Genomic DNA, 17668 nt, shown 5'->3' with positions numbered 1-17668 from the left:
GAGAGAGATTTCATGTTTGTTTTCCACAGCATTTTAGAATGGCTGAGGTAGGAAGACAGCTTTGGAGACTCTCTGTCCACCCTCATGTCCACAGAGAAGTCACCTACAGCACATTGCCTAGGATTGCACCAGTTTTGTTTTAAATATCTCTCTGAATGGAGAAATGGAAAAAAAAAAGTTTTCTCTGGGCCATCTTTTCCAGTGTTTGACTACCCGCAGAGGAAAAACTTTCTTAGTACTTATTTGTGGCCATTGATTCTTTTCCCTCTCTAGGATTCCACTGTGAAGAGTCGGTCTCCTTCTCCATTACTCCCCAAACATTTATACATATTGACAAGATCCTTTGAGCTGCCTTCTCTTCTTGAGGCTGAACAGTCGCAGCACTGTCAGTCTCTCCTTTAAGGCTGACACTCTTTGGGTCATCTCCATTGCCCTCCATTGGCTTTGTTTCAGTATGTCCCCCTCCCTTTTGTACCAGGAGCCTCAGAACTGGACTCAGAACTCCAGATGTGTCTCACCCAAGCTGAGTAGAGGGGAAGAATCACCTGGCACAATCTGCTGGCAATGCTCTTCCTGGTGCAGCCGTGGATGCTGTTGGCTGTATTTCTGCATGGGCACATTGCTGGCTCGTGTTCAGCTTGGGGAAGCAGTGGTCCCAAAGAGCCAGAGAGCTTCACCCCACTCCCAGAGTCCCAGCAGAGTGTCAAGATCGTGATTGTTCCAGGCTGGATTAAGCCAGCAACTGGAGTTTTCTTCATACACAGACATCAGCCTTACTCCCAGCAGTGTCCACATTTTTGTGCTCCACAAAGCACAAATCTCCATTGTATACTGGATGAGGATTTACAGTTTACTGACTGTCATCCTGCAGATCAGCCAGGTCCAAAAGCATTCAGACCTAAATTTAAGATTCCCTGCTGCTTATAATCTGAATGTCAGAAGCAATTCTGCAGTGATGACAATATTACTAAAAATAAGGCAGAGGCAGCCTTACAGGGACCATCAGATTGGGCGGGGATATACAGAATCCTGCACTCCTGCTGTTTTCTACATGAGACAGGAAGAAGAAAAGGTGTTTGAATTACTGAGGTGGAATTCTCTGTCTGCTCAGAAGGAAGAAAATAATTTTATTGCTTTTAATTGCTTTTAAAACCCTAGGTCCAAACATTCTATTTTTTAAGCTTTCTACTCGTGTTTTCTGTGTCTTCTAGTTAAATCATAGTTGTAAGCAAAATCCTTTAAAACTTCTTTCTTAATATTTGTTGTTATCACATTAATTTGTAGAAATGGTCAAGAATTTAATTCTAGTCTCATGCCAAAAACTGTTTTACAAATAAGATAGAATTGTCACAATTAAGAATTTTGGTTTAATTAACTAACACAGCACATTTATCCAGGTGCCATTACTGCTCAAACATTAGTTCAAGACAGTAAGAGAAAAGCAAAATTATTTGCAAAATAGACTGTATTTTTTGTAAACACAAATTACATATCTGCTCCTGAAGCTTTCTAAATAACTGTTTCAGAGTCTCATCTCAATATGAGATTTCACTCATCCTCCATCCAGCCCTTTTGAAAATAGCCTTTATCCAGGCAAAGTGCTCCAACAACAAAGATTGAGTATAAATATTTGTGTTTTCTCTAATATTTTTAATACACTAGATGTGTGTTAAAAATGTGCTAAGGAGAAAAGAAAAAAAAAACCCAAAACACTACCAAGAAGCTGGAACAATAAGCAAAAACTAGAATGAGAACTGAAACTACTCAGAGATTGACAGAAAGAAGAAGTATCTCCCCCAAAAAAGGAAGGGCAATGAAAAAAGAAGGAAGAAATTATTAAATCTCTTGGTAAAAATGTTTTAAAATACACATTAGAAAGAGGAAAATAGGAATGAAACATTAGCCTTGTAAGACTACTTGAGTGATTTTAAACAATAAATTCTCACCCTTCAGATATTCCCAGGGCCAGAGATCCCTCACATGACTTCTTGAGTAGCCTCAGCACAGCCTTATGCATCTCCTGTTGTGCATGCTGCTGCTTCATCACCCATGCACTCTTTCCATCTCATCATGCAATGCTTCCAACAACCCCTGGAAAACAGATTGTCACAGTCCTCACAAAATGCCAGAATAGTTTTTCAAACAAATACGGGACTTCTAGAGAACTCTCTTCTGCTCTCCCTTCTTCATGTAGTTAAGAAGGTTTCTGATGTTTCTGGAAACATCAGAGGAGACAACATGTGTCTGATGCATAAAAAGGTGGCATTATTATTTGCTGGAAAAAAACCACAACAACAAATTTTTAAAAAATCTTAAAATCTATTTCTACAGGTCATTTAACAATATTTTCTGGACATCTGTGGTTGTTTTTTGCCATTGTCCATCATGATTTGACATTTCTTCTTTCCCAGGTTAACACCAAAGCATTCCACAAAGCACCCACATCACTGCAAAAGGCCACTGTGGTCCGCTGCTTGCAAAGCAGGGGACTCTGAGACCCATTCTTCTGCTGGACTCCATACTTCTTGGGCAATGCCTTTCTGACAGCCTTGTTTTTGCCTCTGCAGTTTGTAATAGCAGCCACTCCAGAGTCTCTACTGAGTGGAAAAGGCTTCCCGAACCAGTAGCTCTACTGTTCAGGTCTTTGGTGGCCGACTTTGCCCTCTGTGTATGAATCATGAATGGTGCTTTTGTTGTATGCAGCTCCTGGGGCCTTAAGGGCTCTGCCTCCCACAAATCCCAGTTCTGGGTCCAGGCTCATGTGTTTCAATGCATGTACTAATACTAGTCATTATATGCATTGTTTCAGAGCCATCCATGTACCAGTCCTGAAACCCTAAATTGAATATCCTAAACTGAGCAGAGTATGCTGGACAATGTGGAAAGCACTGATGTTTGGATTCTTTAAATGAGCATGAGTTTGTGATGGCTGCTCTGTTGTGGGGGTGAAGTTAAGCTACAGTGGTTTTGGCCTACTTAAGTCCATCATTTAAGGCTTTTAATGATGTACATAAAGTACATAAAGCTTTATGGATATTTTTCACACAGATGTGAACTTTGAATATATTAACATATGACTGTGTTCCAAAGAGGGACAGAAGTGAGCCTTTCAACATTTGCTGAACGCACACCAAAATTTCAGTGAACTCAAAGCATTCTACCATGTGCCAGAAAACAAATTGGCTCATTTATTGTATATAGCCCTCCCCGATTCACACAAATTCAGCACCAAGTAAAGCAAAGTATATATGGTTTGGGTGTTTTTCATGGAAAGGGGAAGTGATTTACTGAATTTCTAAACATGAATGAATCTTAAATATGACCCATGAATTAGAGTACACTGCCAGAGGCCAGGCAGTTGTAGTAAACACTTCTGCTCTGGTAATCACAGATTTAATAGTAATTGGAATTAGCTTAAAAATAAATTAATCTACCAAGTTTCTAAATCCTCTCTATAAAGATTCTGCTTTGCCCTAAATCCATACCTGGTAAGCTTTAGAAAAGTACTGCTCCTGAAAAAGAAATAATCAGTTATTAAATTAGTATAAGGTGCATGCTACAGGGAATTATGACAAGAACTTTAGCCTCTTTTGCACCATGTGTATAGTTAAAATAGATAGCTATAGATATAGATAGCTATAGCTATAGCTATAGCTATAGCTATAGCTATAGCTATAGCTATAGATATAGATATAGATTAGACATAGATATGGATAGATAGACAAAGAATATGCAGTGAGGGCCCACTGCAGACATTAGAGAGGTAAGATTTGTTTTCAATGGGGCAAATGAAATGAAGCACAAAATTTCCAGCTAGAACACTTCAGAGAAGAGTGTTAATAGCCTCTCAGATAATTCATCACAAATATGCAGATGGAAGGAAATCACAAATGCAATGAGAAGGCAACCAAGAAAAAATGAATGTCAAAAATTGCAAGAAGATTCTGTAGCCAAAACAGAGATGCTGTAACTCCGGAAAGAACTTTTCATATGCTTAAACTATAAGAAACAAAACTGTTTCTATACAAACAGCTTGTTAATAAAATGGAGATAAAATGAAAAGAAGATAATGCAATTCACAATAAATTGACAGCACAGAAAAGTAGGTCTACAATTATGATTTTCAATTCTCCTTTTAAAAAATCAGGAAATTAGTGAGTTTTCTGAATGAGGGAGCCCAAGGATTTCAATTTAAAGAAAATACAGAACTATATTCACTTTAAAGCACAAACAGTGTTACACTGATGAATGTGAGTTAGAAATTGATTATCTAAATCCAGAGTTTCTTACAAGACGACAACAACAGAGATACATAACAGGTGTGCCCCTCAGGTGTTTTGGTGTGTCTTGGTGTGCTACAGGGTAATGGGCTACTTTTGTGGCCTGTGAATAGCAGAGCATGTGTGGACCTGACTTTATGATCAACTGTGCCTAGAGAAACCCAGACACGAAATCGCATAGTCTTCCAATTCATCTTCCTTAGATTTTGATCAGCATTTACTTTCAGTAATAAAGCCTTTTTGTTAGAAATAATATATTCCCATGGAACAATTCTGTTACACTCAGCCTGTGATTTCTGATGAAAAAAATATATTGTGAAAATTTCTCAAACAGACCAAGTCTTCTCCAGACAAATGGTGGGTTCTCTGCTTATCAAAAGTCAATCTTTGAACTTTTCAAGACTTACTGGTCACTAAATCAAAAGTAAATCACTTAACACTGGAGTCGTTTTCCTTCAGATGAAGATAAGTCTTGCCAGGTTTATCTTCATCTGAATACAAAAATACAATTTTTTAATTAATATTTTTATTAATATTTTGATCACATTTTTCAAGTACAGTCTTGAGTACACACATTAAGAGACAACAGTTCAAAGGAAGTTGCAAAGTCATTTGTAAAAATGCCATGCTTTTCGCCTTCTGTGCACTTTCTCTTTTTTCTATTTCCTGTAGTTCAGCTACCATCTCAGGATGCTAAGAAGTTTAAGTCCCTACGGACCGGTGCAGTTATTCTTCCACCAGCTCCAATCTCCAGATCTCCAAAAACAGGACATTCTCAGAGTCAGATCCTCTATTCTCTCTTGCCTGGTCTGTCAGGAGAGCATCTAAAACCAAGCTGTGTCCTACCTGCTATTGCAAACCAGAAGAAATCTATTGCTGAAGGGGAGCTTGAGAAATCACTCACCAAATCAGATGCTGAAAATTAATTCATTACAGTGGCCTAAATTAGTTGAAATATGTCTAAGTGGTTGTTAAAAGATAACTTTACAGTTAAATCTCATTAATTTGCACTAATGATACTGTTGTGATCTGGAGCATAACAAAAAGCAAGGTAAGATAGCACATAACAAAAGCTGCACTGTGTATGTATATATATATGCATTTGCATTATGGTTTTCATTTATGATGAAATTACTAAATCAGCATTTAATGTCCAGTAAATTTATTCTGTGAATGGAACCCTCATAATGTGATTTTGTTGCAGCAATGTGCTGTTAAGCCTTTCATAGAAAAAAGGAACAAAGAGGGAGGTTTTCTACATGATTTTAAAGTTGAAACTGGGGAAACAAATTGACAGGGCTTCTCTGTAGTTTGTAAATGAAAAGGTGCTGATTCTGATGCTGTGTGCCATTAAAAAAATCTTTTTAAGATTGAGAAAATAAACTCAAAAGGCAGCTTTAGCAGTTGAGGTCTTTTGTCTTTTTGTTCTTCACACATTTTCTAAATTGTAAGTTTGTGGGTTTTGTGAATTCAACAAGTTAAAAAAGTACAGCGAAACACTAATTCCTGTGGAACAGACAGACCTTGTGTATTGTTACCTTCATAAAACAAGGATTGAGTTTTCAATGCCTGAGTTTTTAGGCATTGTTTCACTTTGATCACTGAACTGGAGGAAATTTAACTAGACTGCTGCTCAGTCAAGAACCTTTATGAGTGGTATAAGCCTTTAACTAAACATTGCACAAGACTGTCCTTTCCTAAAGGCTAACAAAGATGCCAGCCTTTGCTTGCTTCAGCGTTCTTATCTAAATCTTGCTCTAATTGCTTTAGAAGCTTCTCCACTTCTGATTATAGAGGGGCTGTGGGCTGGGGGAGGTTGTCCCCTTTTGTCACACTTCTGTATCACCACTTCTAGTAAGCCAGTCCAAAATTAGTTCTACATTAGCAGCTCAATCAACAAGGACATGGCACTTCTGCTTATCTCTAGATAAATGTCTGATTAGCTGTACAAACATTTATTTTGCTGTGTCACAGTAAAAGACAAACCTGACAAGAAGAAGATAATCATGTTCCAGTATCTGCAGTTTCCAATTTCCTTGCACTAACGACTGTAAATAGGATGGCTGGTGGCTGTCACAGACAGTCCCAGAAAGAAAAAAGCAGCAACAGCTGCTCTGATGCAACCCAGGGAAGAGGGAACTTCTGCACGCAAATTAAAAAAAATGTTTTATTTTTAAACATCTCACACGAAAATCAGGGTATAAAGCTCAAATTCAGTAAGTCATGTAAACATCTAGCGTCTTGATGAAAAACATAAGACTAAAAGGCTCATGTACTTGGACCTTCCAGATAACCTACTCCCTGAGGCTAGATGCAAAAAAACACTGCATGACAGATGCGTGCACTTCTAAAGGAAAAACCAATTTTGGCATGCTCTGTCTTTGCACCTGACCAGTCCTGTTCAAGCCAGCCTCACTGAAAAGTCCAGAATTTCTCCTGCAGTATAGCAGACTGGTATTTGCTCCACGAGGTCACTGGCTGAGGTACTCTCTCTGCTCTGCAGAGCCTCTGAGCTTCTCTGCTTGAAACTTCACCTATTGCAAGTCCCAAAATCTCTGTCCTGACACTTTGTACCTGTGTGGCTTCATACAATAGACAAATGGTTCATAAGTAATTTCCTAGAAACATTAAAGCTTTGGTGCAGACTTTATGCCACTACCACTTGGTACAAAACAAATGGTTTTGGTGCAGATTGCACAGAAGAGAAGGGAAATCAAATTCCTACAGCTCTAGCAATAACAGGAATGAGGTTTGTCTTCACAGAATGAAAGCCTAAAGTAACCATTCTGGCGGAGATTAATATCTTTAGTTCAACAAACTGCTTGGGAATGGCTACAGCATGTGGAAGTGAGGGAAGACCAAATGGCACAACAAGGAAATCCTAGTGAGGTAAAACATTTGTAGCTCCTTTGCCACATTAGCCCTTTTCAGTGGGTATGGAAACCATGCCTTTAGCTATCTACTGGGATGCCTCAGAAGAGGCTGATGACATGATGCAACTACAGATTTTCCTGAATAGAAGGGGATCCTCATTGCTACTGCTGGATTTGAGAGAGGAGGTGGACCTCTCTCATTTCTTGCATTACCCTGCATGCCCAGGGTCCAGGAGTCCTGGGCTGCCTAATGGCAACCATGAAAGCTGTGGTAGGACTCATTTGTTTGCCAGTTGCTGTTCTGTGCTGGAGAGGAAGATAGAGCAGTCTGTGTTGGCTTCCCATAGAAGCCTGAAAAAAATTTAAAATGTTTCCACTATTACAGCAAGAAAGAAAGGGAGAGAAATTCCCCCATGCCTTAGTCTAGACACTTCCATTCCCAGAAAACAAGCAATCAGATTTCTGGTTTTCCTGTTCAGCAGTGTTTAGTTAAGGCAGTGTGGGTGAACACAGCTGAATAATGAACAATTTCTTATCAAAGATAACACTGTCTTTCAAATTAAATTCCTTTTAAAAATGTAGAATTTCAGGTGCAGTGACTTGTTACCATGCATGTTACCACTGTCTACACAATATATTTGACAGAAGGCAGGTGCTAGGTGAATTTTTCCTATCATTTACCCCTTTTTTCCTCATCTTTTTCTCAGAATTAATGATTTTTTTCTGGGGTTCTTCCACCCAAGAAAAGCTTTTTCAGGAAAGGAATGCAAATCCAACTGCCTGTTCAAAGGTAAGTATAGAATACAGTTCTTACCTGAACAGAGACAGTCTTAGAAGCTGGTAATTTGAGTTGAGATCCAGGCCACTTTTCTAATGTGTTTTTTCTGTAGACTGCCATTAAGGAAGGAGTTTGTGATTTACCAAATATAGATATTTCAAAAATTAATGCTCATAGAAAGCATTAAAATTATTCTCAGAAACATTTCCACCAGAAAGTATTATCTTTTGAATTTGGTTGCCAAATTCTACGGTAAAGGAACATGACAAATTAAGGTGAAGTATTTCACCTTCAGTGGAGAGCAGACTGTTGACTGCAGCATACTGCATGAAAGATAACAAATGAACCAATACCTACTTAAGCTACTCTGACCTCTTGCTCAGACCTTTCCTGGAAGATAATGGCAGGAGAGACAATAAAAGGCTAACACTGTTGATTAGCAGTTGCCAAGAAATGTCTGGTCGGCAGGTCATGGCAGAGATTTTTTCCCCCTCTGTCTAATGATTAAATAATCCTGGCACATTCTTCTCTGACACTAGCTGAGTATTTATTGACAGAGTGTGAAGTATTCAGGTGTCTGTGGAGTTCAGCTTGGCACAGGGAGCTAAGAAAATATATATGCAAAAAGGATATATTTTCTGAACAAAACTCAATGTATCTCCTCACTGGCATAGGTTCGACATTCCTTATACCATTCCTATGAACATAATTTCAAAATGCTTTTAAAAGCAGCCTTTATTGCAGTGGACCATTTGCTTATACATTCATACTGAATGGACTGGTCCACTCTACTAGTAAACTGTGCATGTGATAAGCCTTAGTCCATTATTTAAAACAGAGAAAAACGTTCACATGTATAACAAAGGGCCACCCACTATTATGATGATCTTTCAAAGGCTGTTCTACAGCTGAGCAAAATATCTGATGAGCAAGCTAATTTTCTTGTATAAATACCTACAGAGGAAGCTATATCCTCTAAAATTCATTCCTAATAAAGCATTTGAAATGCCTCTACCACTGGCAAAGGTGGAGATCTTTGTTCCCTCACCATTTAACAGACTGCATTCTGCTACCATCACCAAAGGATTGTCTGCACAATCCATATATTTTTCCACTGCAAAACACCAGAAGCATCATAGCTACCACTTTAGGACATAAAACCATATCAACTTTTCAAATAATTGTAAGAGGGCTTAAAGAGCTCATGTGATCATACTGTCAGCATGGCTCAAACACACCTCTTCCTCTGCATCAGCATCTTCATAATGATTTAGGAGAAATATTGCAAGTATACATTATTTACATTTGTATTTTAAAGGTGGAAATTTTTTTTCCTCATTATTTTCATAGGGTTTTCTGAGGATTCAGAGAATCATAGGAAATTTCTTAGATTATGAGATTTTTCTGTGCTGGCCCTATTTGTACAAAAGCTCACCATTATGACAGAGGCAGTTTAGACCAGTTTGTCCAGAGTCCAGCCTCGGAGCCACCTCAGACCAAGGGCACAGATGAGTACTTGATGGAAAGAGGTTGACAGGAAGACAAAAATTAACCCCATACCTGTCAGGACCCTAAAGTCCAACTTTTCCTCACAGACAGCCAACACTGACAAGGGCCTGCCTGATGCAGCTGCTACTGAGCTTGGTAAGGTCAGAATTGCTGAATGGTCAGGTTGGAAGGGACAACACTGGGTCATCTGATCCAGCATCTCTGCTCACTTACATTGTACAGCTTTCTGTAGTTAAGTTTTCATTCCCATCTCACTGATTGTCATGCTTTAGGGACTTGGCATCACAGTTTGACTTTCTGTGGCTCTGCAAACACTAGAAGAACCTGCAGTCAGGGGTATGTTCATACCTGTCTAAGAGTATTATTTGACTCTACACACATGTGCCTTCCTGCATCTTTGCACAAGTTTCTATGCTCAGCATGTGGAATTCCATCCTTTAGAAGAAGAATATGGCAGAGTTCCTTGTATCACACAGGAGCAGACTGAAACTGTCTGAATGCACTAATGCACTAAGAAAAGGCTTGGTCAAGCTCTCCCAATTCTCTAACCATCATCACCACTACAAAAGACCCCACAGTCACAGCCTTACCTTTCAAGATTACATCAGGAAGATTAGTTGGTAAGAGTAGAACTGAGGAGAACAGGCAGGAGAAGCAGATCCCCTTCTCACATACAGTGCCACAAACTTCAGCTATACTTTCAGCTTGCCAGCTGAGCTGAAAGTAGCTTTGCATTCACACTGCAGGCTGTGAAGGGAGACAAGGGAGACCTTCCTACAGTGCATGAATAGTTGGCTGCACTTAAGTAATTGTATCTTATATGAAAGATACAACTATAGTTGTATCCTTCACATAAGAAGAGTAAATATAATCTGAGGAAGGAAAAAATGTAAGGTTTGACCAGAAACACTGGTTATACAATTCAGTTGTAAAGACTGCATATTTGGTTTCTAAAATTCACCAGTCTTGTAGTATTTCTGAAGCAGTTCTTGCAGCAGACTCTTAGAAGTAACCAGAGATTTATTAGCAATAACATATAAACCAAATTGTTAAATAATTCTGTGAATCCAGAGAGAGGCTCTGCCCCCTCTTCTGTCCAATCCGAGCACCCAAGAGATGTAAGTTTTTCATATCTAGAGGTCTGGAGTTTCTTAAAGATTCATTCACTCTTGAGCCATTGATCCAAAGAGACATCCTGTGTAGGAAGTTTATCAGAAAGGAGTTGGATGATTTTGCAAATTCTAATACTTGAAACTCTTAAAATATTTTTTGTGCTATGACCTGGCCTCTTATAGTGTCTACTGTATTTTCCACAGTTCATTATGTTGTGATATTATAAAGATTTTCCACCCATTGTTGATTGGAGCCATTTTTCATAATGTCCTAGAAACTACAGACAGAAACCACTTGAAGTTTGTTATTGCCTCTGTGGTTTTTCTCTCTCAGCTAAATATTTTGAAAAGATTGTTCTTCCTGTAAATAAATTTGCCACCTTATTTTTTTTGGTAGATTTCAAGACATGACTTGGGAAAACTGCCTCTGATTTGTCACTGCTTAGGTTTCTTCAAGAAATACAAAATCATGTCCCATAAGAGGGTTCATTATGATTAGTACACATGGTAATTTCCATGTAATGACTTCTCAGTGGCATATGCCAAGAAGAGCAATTTGTGCCCTTATTGTCCTTCTATTACCTTCTGTTCTGTTGGGGTTTTTTATGACAGATAAATTTACTTAAGTATTTTATTGTTTTCACTACTGCATACATACCGACTGTACAGTTAATCAAATGTTGCATTTATAGGCACTTTAAAAGCACAGCTAAAGCCTCTCCTATAGTGTTCCTGATGCAGACCTCATACTACTTAGTTTCACAAATGCAAAAATCAATGTGTAAGGACTTTCAGCAATATTACTCCTTTACTGGACTAGTTCTTAATTCAGACACTACCTTCTTAACTGAGGCAATTATTACACACAATAGAAATAAACACTTTTCCAAATTCTTTTTCACAAATAAAATTTAATTTTACTGTCAGATCTATTGACACTAGTTTTCAATGTTATTTTTGTAAATGTAAAATCAGCACATGTCAGACAAAGGTAAAAATAACACTGTAAAACTAGCAGGAATCAGGGTAAGTTCTTTATGCAAATAAAAAAAAAGCAAGTACCAGTTTTTGCATTCTTCTGATGTTTTCTGATAAGGTGGCAGACAGGAAGATAGTCTGATTTCATAGCGGTTTTACTTTCCTCTCAGCTTTTATGTGATGATAGCAACTGGTTACTAAAAGCCATAGAGATCTCATAGCCAACTGGAGGATATATTTATATGTTCTAATGAAATTAAGCATTTAACAAAAAAGTAATCATTCCATTTCTGCAAACTTCCCCATAGATTAGTAAATAGTATTAGCCCAATGTCACATACAAAGAAACTAAGACAGAAAGACTAGACAATATATTTCCAATAGTGGCTTCTTAGAAGTGCGGCTGGTGGGAGCTAACTTTAGTGCTCAGTGTTAAACCTCCAAAATGTGGCTTATATATTCCCTCCTTACGGGAACTTGCTTTGAGTGTTCTGTATTTATGACAATCAGGTGGAGGAATGCAGGAAGCAATTTAAGGGCTGAAACATAAAGATGATAAATGGTTTTTCTCAGGGTACAGTGCAGAGAGTCAGAGTCTGACAGCAGAGCCTGACCACTGGCTATGCTTATTCTTGACCAAAAGCCACCTTGGCCAGCTCAGCTGCAAGGCTTCCACTGGGGAAATGCCTGAGTAGTCACAGTGCTGTCACTGGCATACTGGAAAGCAACATTACCCATGGCTATGGACAGTTCACTCAGGACACTGGGACTCTTAGCCTGGAACCACAACATCAGAGCAGTAGGAAAGAACTGGGAACAGCCAGTATCTTCAGGAAAATTAAGTGGAACCTTCTCTTGGCAATTACTTTGTGTGATTACTCTCTGGGCTAGGCAAGGCACAGAGCTGCCAGCTGAGACTAGCTCTTTGTCTCCTTAATACTCCTTGTCCTCTCATCTCCCCAGTCTCCTTAGATGATGGAAGAGAATAGGCAGGGTTTTTGGAGTCACAATACCACTCTGCCCTCCCAAACTACAGAAAAGAGATTCAACAAACTAATCCATAAAAAGCACGTTTCAGCTGCTCTCCTGACATATTTTGTGAACTCTAACTGAACCTATCACATAACACTCATCATCACAATGGATGGTTTTGTTTCACATTCCCTAGCTGAACCAAATTAAAACACTGCTGCCTTGTAGTACCACCACCCATGAAGGGACACCAGACATGGTACTTGTGGTCAGCACAACCTCTCTTGGGCACCACCCTTTGGTAAGCAGCTCAGCACATCATTTTCACCCAAAAAAAATGCTGGGTTAAGAGCACTTGAGAATGCACAGCTGTATTTACAGCTTCACTATAGCAAAGTGATGAGGACACGATGAGGTTGTCATGTTCTCCATTTGTACCAGATGGAAAACTCTCACAGTAAAATCTAAATAACAACTTTATTTTTTCTTTAACTTGACTTTAAGATTAAAAAGGCCAGTGCTTCTGTGAGCTTCTGGCTCCTGTGAGCTGATTCAAAATCATCAATTCAAACCACAGAGGCCACTGGAAATATATAAGATGAGTTCAGTTCTTACTGACACACTCTAGGCAACAGGCTGGTCTGAAAATTTTCTTGTGTTAATGTGCCAACCAAATGATATGAAAATAAAATCCATATTAGCTAACTCCCTTGTTTAACATTCTAACTCCATAATACAAGTTTACTAATGCAAATGTTGGGCTAAACTCAATAATTGGGACAGTTCAAACTAACAAGTATTAATTGCTTCAAATGATGACTTAAACTATCCTAATTTAAAACATTAACTTCTTCTCTGCACTAAATGTCACTTGTTTATGGTTTTCTTTCAATAGGCTCTTACACCAGTAGAAGCTTTAATTGCCTCCTAGCCCATCTTCTCAGCTCTGTCAAAACATCATATGTATTTCTGCAATATTACAATCTGCAAGAGCATGATAAATTCTGCATTCCACACATCAGTTTGGGTGGGGTTTTCTGTCAGCTGCTATGCATAACCACATTGTATTATTTAACTAAGTAGCAGTATTAAATTGGCAGCCAAGCTGATTTTTTTTTTATTCCAAACATTTTTCAAGAAAAAATTAAATCCCTTAGCTGACTGCTGAGGCTGAGAGATGTCTGAGATCTGTGTCCAAATGTTCTCTAAATGAAGAGACCTTCAAAGAAATGCCACAACAGGTGTCAACTACTTCCTTTCAAGCATGTCTACCAAGAATTTCAAACCTAGAATTAGTCTGAAAAATTGTCTTTCAAGCTATATTTAAATACATTTTCATAACAGAAATCAAGTCTCAGGTCAAAAGAGAATTTTTAGAGAAAACCATGCTAGAGAATGGCCAAAGCTCAAAGAGAGTTTAATATGCCTACTACCATAAAAGACAGTAAAAATGTGTCTATAAATATATCAGCAACAAAATGAGAGGTAAGGATAATCTCCATCCTTTACTGCATATGGGAAGAAACATTGTGACAAAGGAGAAAACAGAAGAGGTACTTAATGCCTTATTGGTCTCTGTCTTTAATAGCAATTCCAGTTTTTCTCTAGATACCTAGCCTGCTGGATGGGAGGACAGAGATGGGGAGAAGAATGAAGCCCCTTTAATCCAAGGGGACACAGTCAATTTTCTGATGGTCCACAAGGTTATGGGATTAGATGAAATCCACCCAAGGGTACTAAGGGATCCGGCAAAAGAGGTCACCAAGACACTTTCTGTCACTTTTCAGTAATCCTGGCTAACAAGGCTGGTCTGAGTTAACATGAGGTGAGCAAATATGATGCCCAAATACAAGACAGGCTGGCAGCAGGATCTGGGGAGCTACAGGCCTGTCAACCTGACCCTGATGCTGAGAAGGTCATGTAATAGGTCATCTTAAGTGTCATCACACTGCACTTGCAGGACAGCCAGGAGATTAGGCCTAGCCAGCATGGATTTATACAAGGCAGGTCCTGCTTGACCACCCGATCTCCTGAGGAAGAAGCTGTGGATACTGTCTGACTTCTGTAAAGCCTTTGACACCATTTCCCAATATTCTGGAAATCTGGGATTGGACAGAATGGCTTGGACAAGTGCTCTGTTCCCTGGGTAAAAACTGCCTGGATGGCTGGGCCCAGAGAGTGGTGGTGAATGGAGTTCCATCCAGCTGCTGGCCGGTCATGAGTGGGGTTCCCCAGGGCTCAGCACTGGGGGAACTTTGTTTAATATCTTTATCAGTGATCTGGATGAGGGGGTCAAGTGCACCCTCAGGCCCTTCACAGATTACACCAAGATGAGTGTGAATGTTGATCTGCTGGAGGATAGGAAGGCTCTGCAGAGGGATCTGGACAGGACAGACCAAGAGGCCAAGGCAATCAGTGTGAGGTTCAACAAGGCCAAGTGCCAGGTCCTGTCCTTGGATCCTAACAGTCCCAGGCTGGGGGAAGAGTGGCTGGAAAGCTTCCCTGTGGAAAAGGACCTGGGGGTGCTGGTGACAGCAGCTGAACATGAGCCAGGGTGTGCCCAGGTGGCCAAGAAGGCCAGTGGCATCCTGGCCTGGATTAGCAATGGTGTGGCCAGCAGAAGCAGGGCAGGGATTGTCCCCCTGTGCTGGGCACTGGTGAGGCCACACCTCCAGTGCTGTGTCCAGCTCTGGGCCCTCACTGCAGGAAAGACACTGAGGAGCTGGAGTGAGTCCAGAGAAGGGCAATGGAGATGGGGAAGGGTCTGGAGCACAAGTCCTGTGAGGAGCAGCTGAGGGAGCTGGGAGTGTTTTTCCTGGAGAAAAGGAGGCTCAAGGGAGATCTTATCACTCTCTACAACTGCCTGAAAGGAGGCTGTGGCCAGGTGGGGGTCAGCCCCCTCTCCAAAGTAACAAGAAATTGGACAAGAGGAAACTTCAAGATGCACCAGGGAAGGTTTACATTAAATACTAGGAAAAATTTCTTCATGGAAAGAGCTGTCAAGCATTGACACAGATTGCCCAGGGAAGTGCCAGGTCACCATGCCTAAGGATGTTTAAAAGCAATCCTTAATGTCATACTTCATGACATGGTTTAGTAGTAGACTTGGTAGTTCTGGGTTAACAGTTGGACTCAATGATTTTAGAGGTCTTTTCCAACTTGAACAATTCTGTGATTCTATAACATTTTTGATTAGATAACCTTTTGGATTTCTTCAAGAGTCTGAATTTTGCAAGGGAGTATTCCTTTCTTGTGTTTATGGGTGACTCCTGAAATCTGGAGCACTGATCCTCCAGCTGTTATCTACATGGTAGGATGAAGAGTAGTAAGCCCTCAATGCCAACAACACAGAGTAATGGTGATGTACTATTGGAAATTATAACATGTGAACTCAGTAAAACAACCATGTCACGACATTAAGCACCTGCAATTAGTTGCAGTGTGGTGTACCACCTCACTGTATTGACATGCATTTGTTCGGGCATTATATTTTTGGACTAAAACTTTCCGTTTGTCATTTTTAAACTGATTTCCCAATCTTCCTGGGCAGTTTTCCCAGAGTGTGTAGTTTTGTCTGTGCAATGACTAAGAAAATATTAAATATGAATACCTGGTGATGTGGGGTAGTTGGGTGTGGTTTGATTTTGTTTTTAATTGTAAAGGGGTGTCAGCTGAATGTTTAACATGCATCTTGGAAAACACAAATGGCTATCTCAGATCATCAGTTAATTTCTGCTGTGTACTCTGGAAAAAAAGTCACTTGCTTTATAAAAAATGGCATATCACATTCACTTATTTTAGTGGTGTTTTCAATAGATCAGTAAGATACATTAATTTAAAACCAGGACTTGCTTCCTGAAGCTTTCACTTTCCACCCCAACCTCTGCAAAGAGGAAATTGTAGGGCCTAGTTCAACAGAACAGAGCAGCAGAGCAACAATATGGAACTCTGTGTGATGAACTCTAAGTCCCATGTGTCCATACAGAAGCATGCTGGAAAGCTCTTGCAAGGGGGAAGGAAGGAACTGAGGAACAACCACATGATGCCTGTTTCCAAGGTGAACCTTACAATGTGACTTGATTCAAATTAAGAATTTTCAGGGAGGTATTCCGGAAAGTAGGAAAGTGTTCACAGAGTAGTTGTGAGAGCAACTATTGCATGGATCCTAAGTGACTAGCAAATAAATATGAATAAGATCCATGAGAGATAAGCAGCATGGTCTCCCTTGGTCTGATTATTTTTCAGTATCAGCAGGGTTATGCTTCCTACATACAAAGAAAAAAGCACTAGAATCAAGTTTCTGTTTCTGTGTTCAAAAAATGGGAACCTTCTTCCCAGGCAGACCCAGAGAAGCTTATTGTTTCTCTTCCTATTGTCATCCTAATAGAGTCTCTCTTCCCGTGGATTCCTGGCCACCTTCTGCAGTGATCAGGCACTGGTTTTCATACCACCTCTTCATACTGGCCAGCACCAACGTAGCTGGCTCACACACCACCTCAGGAGTGTTTTCTATATACACCCAAGCTGTGTAGCATCATACAGCTATGCCATAATAATGCCAGGACAATGCCAACAATTTTGACTTTCTGGGAATATCTACCCAGTTTCAAATAAGATCTCACCAGTGAGTACTTTAAATAGTGTATAGCAGGAGTTTAGGAAAATAAGCAATAAATATGTTTATGAAAGAGCTCATTGTCACAGAGCAGCAGGGCGTATGAGAGTAATCTATACTGTGATTTATAAAAGAGCAACCATTTAGGGTGTGGTTCATGCAGTTGGCTTATACAAAAAAAAAAAAAAAAGGCAAATTCCATTATGCAAAATATTCTTTCACTTTGCAGTCAGCATAACTGGAAATACAGCATGTGGCAGAAGCCAGCATTGTCTCAGACTGCATCCATACTCTCCCTAGATGCAGACAAATCTTTTGCTATTCATTCTTGTTCCATTAGGCTCCAATTGCACTAAAGTGCATCTTTTATACATAAGATGTGACTACTTATTTAACCGTTTGTAATTTATTCCCTCATATCAAAGTAGCACCTAGGCATTCCAGTGAAGATTTAAACCTCATTGTGCTTCTTACTTTGCAAATATGTTACAAGAAATAAACCCTGTAATCCCCAAATTTATAACTGAAATAAGCAGGCTACATAGAGGGGG

General features: G+C 39.6%; 1 protein-coding gene and 1 long non-coding RNA gene across 8 annotated transcripts in view; one reads left to right on the top strand and one right to left on the bottom strand.

The window, feature by feature from the left end:
- Positions 1-5678, top strand: part of ANKRD55 (ankyrin repeat domain 55) — a 46837-nt gene extending 41159 nt beyond the window's left edge. For 5 of the 7 annotated variants that reach the window (XM_068177280.1, XM_068177281.1, XM_068177279.1 and 2 more), the window contains one exon: positions 4953-5678. In XM_068177280.1, the coding sequence (XP_068033381.1) occupies positions 4953-5206 (254 nt within the window). In that variant the 3' untranslated portion in view covers positions 5207-5678. The remainder of the gene's footprint in view (positions 1-4952) is intronic. The other 2 variants (XR_010994610.1, XR_010994611.1) reach the window with 2 other exon arrangements.
- The window catches only part of LOC137465305 (uncharacterized), a 230166-nt gene extending 215457 nt beyond the window's left edge, over positions 1-14709 (bottom strand). Inside the window, exon 1 of the long non-coding RNA XR_010994614.1 lies at positions 14657-14709. This is a non-coding gene — a long non-coding RNA (uncharacterized lncRNA). The remainder of the gene's footprint in view (positions 1-14656) is intronic.
- Positions 14710-17668: the final 2959 nt, after the last annotated feature.

The sequence above is a fragment of the Anomalospiza imberbis genome, chromosome Z, assembly GCF_031753505.1.
Source record: "Anomalospiza imberbis isolate Cuckoo-Finch-1a 21T00152 chromosome Z, ASM3175350v1, whole genome shotgun sequence".
NCBI classification, from domain to species: Eukaryota; Metazoa; Chordata; class Aves; order Passeriformes; family Viduidae; genus Anomalospiza; species Anomalospiza imberbis.
Note: the sequence above shows the minus strand (reverse complement) of the source record. Positions and strands in the feature narration are given on the sequence as shown.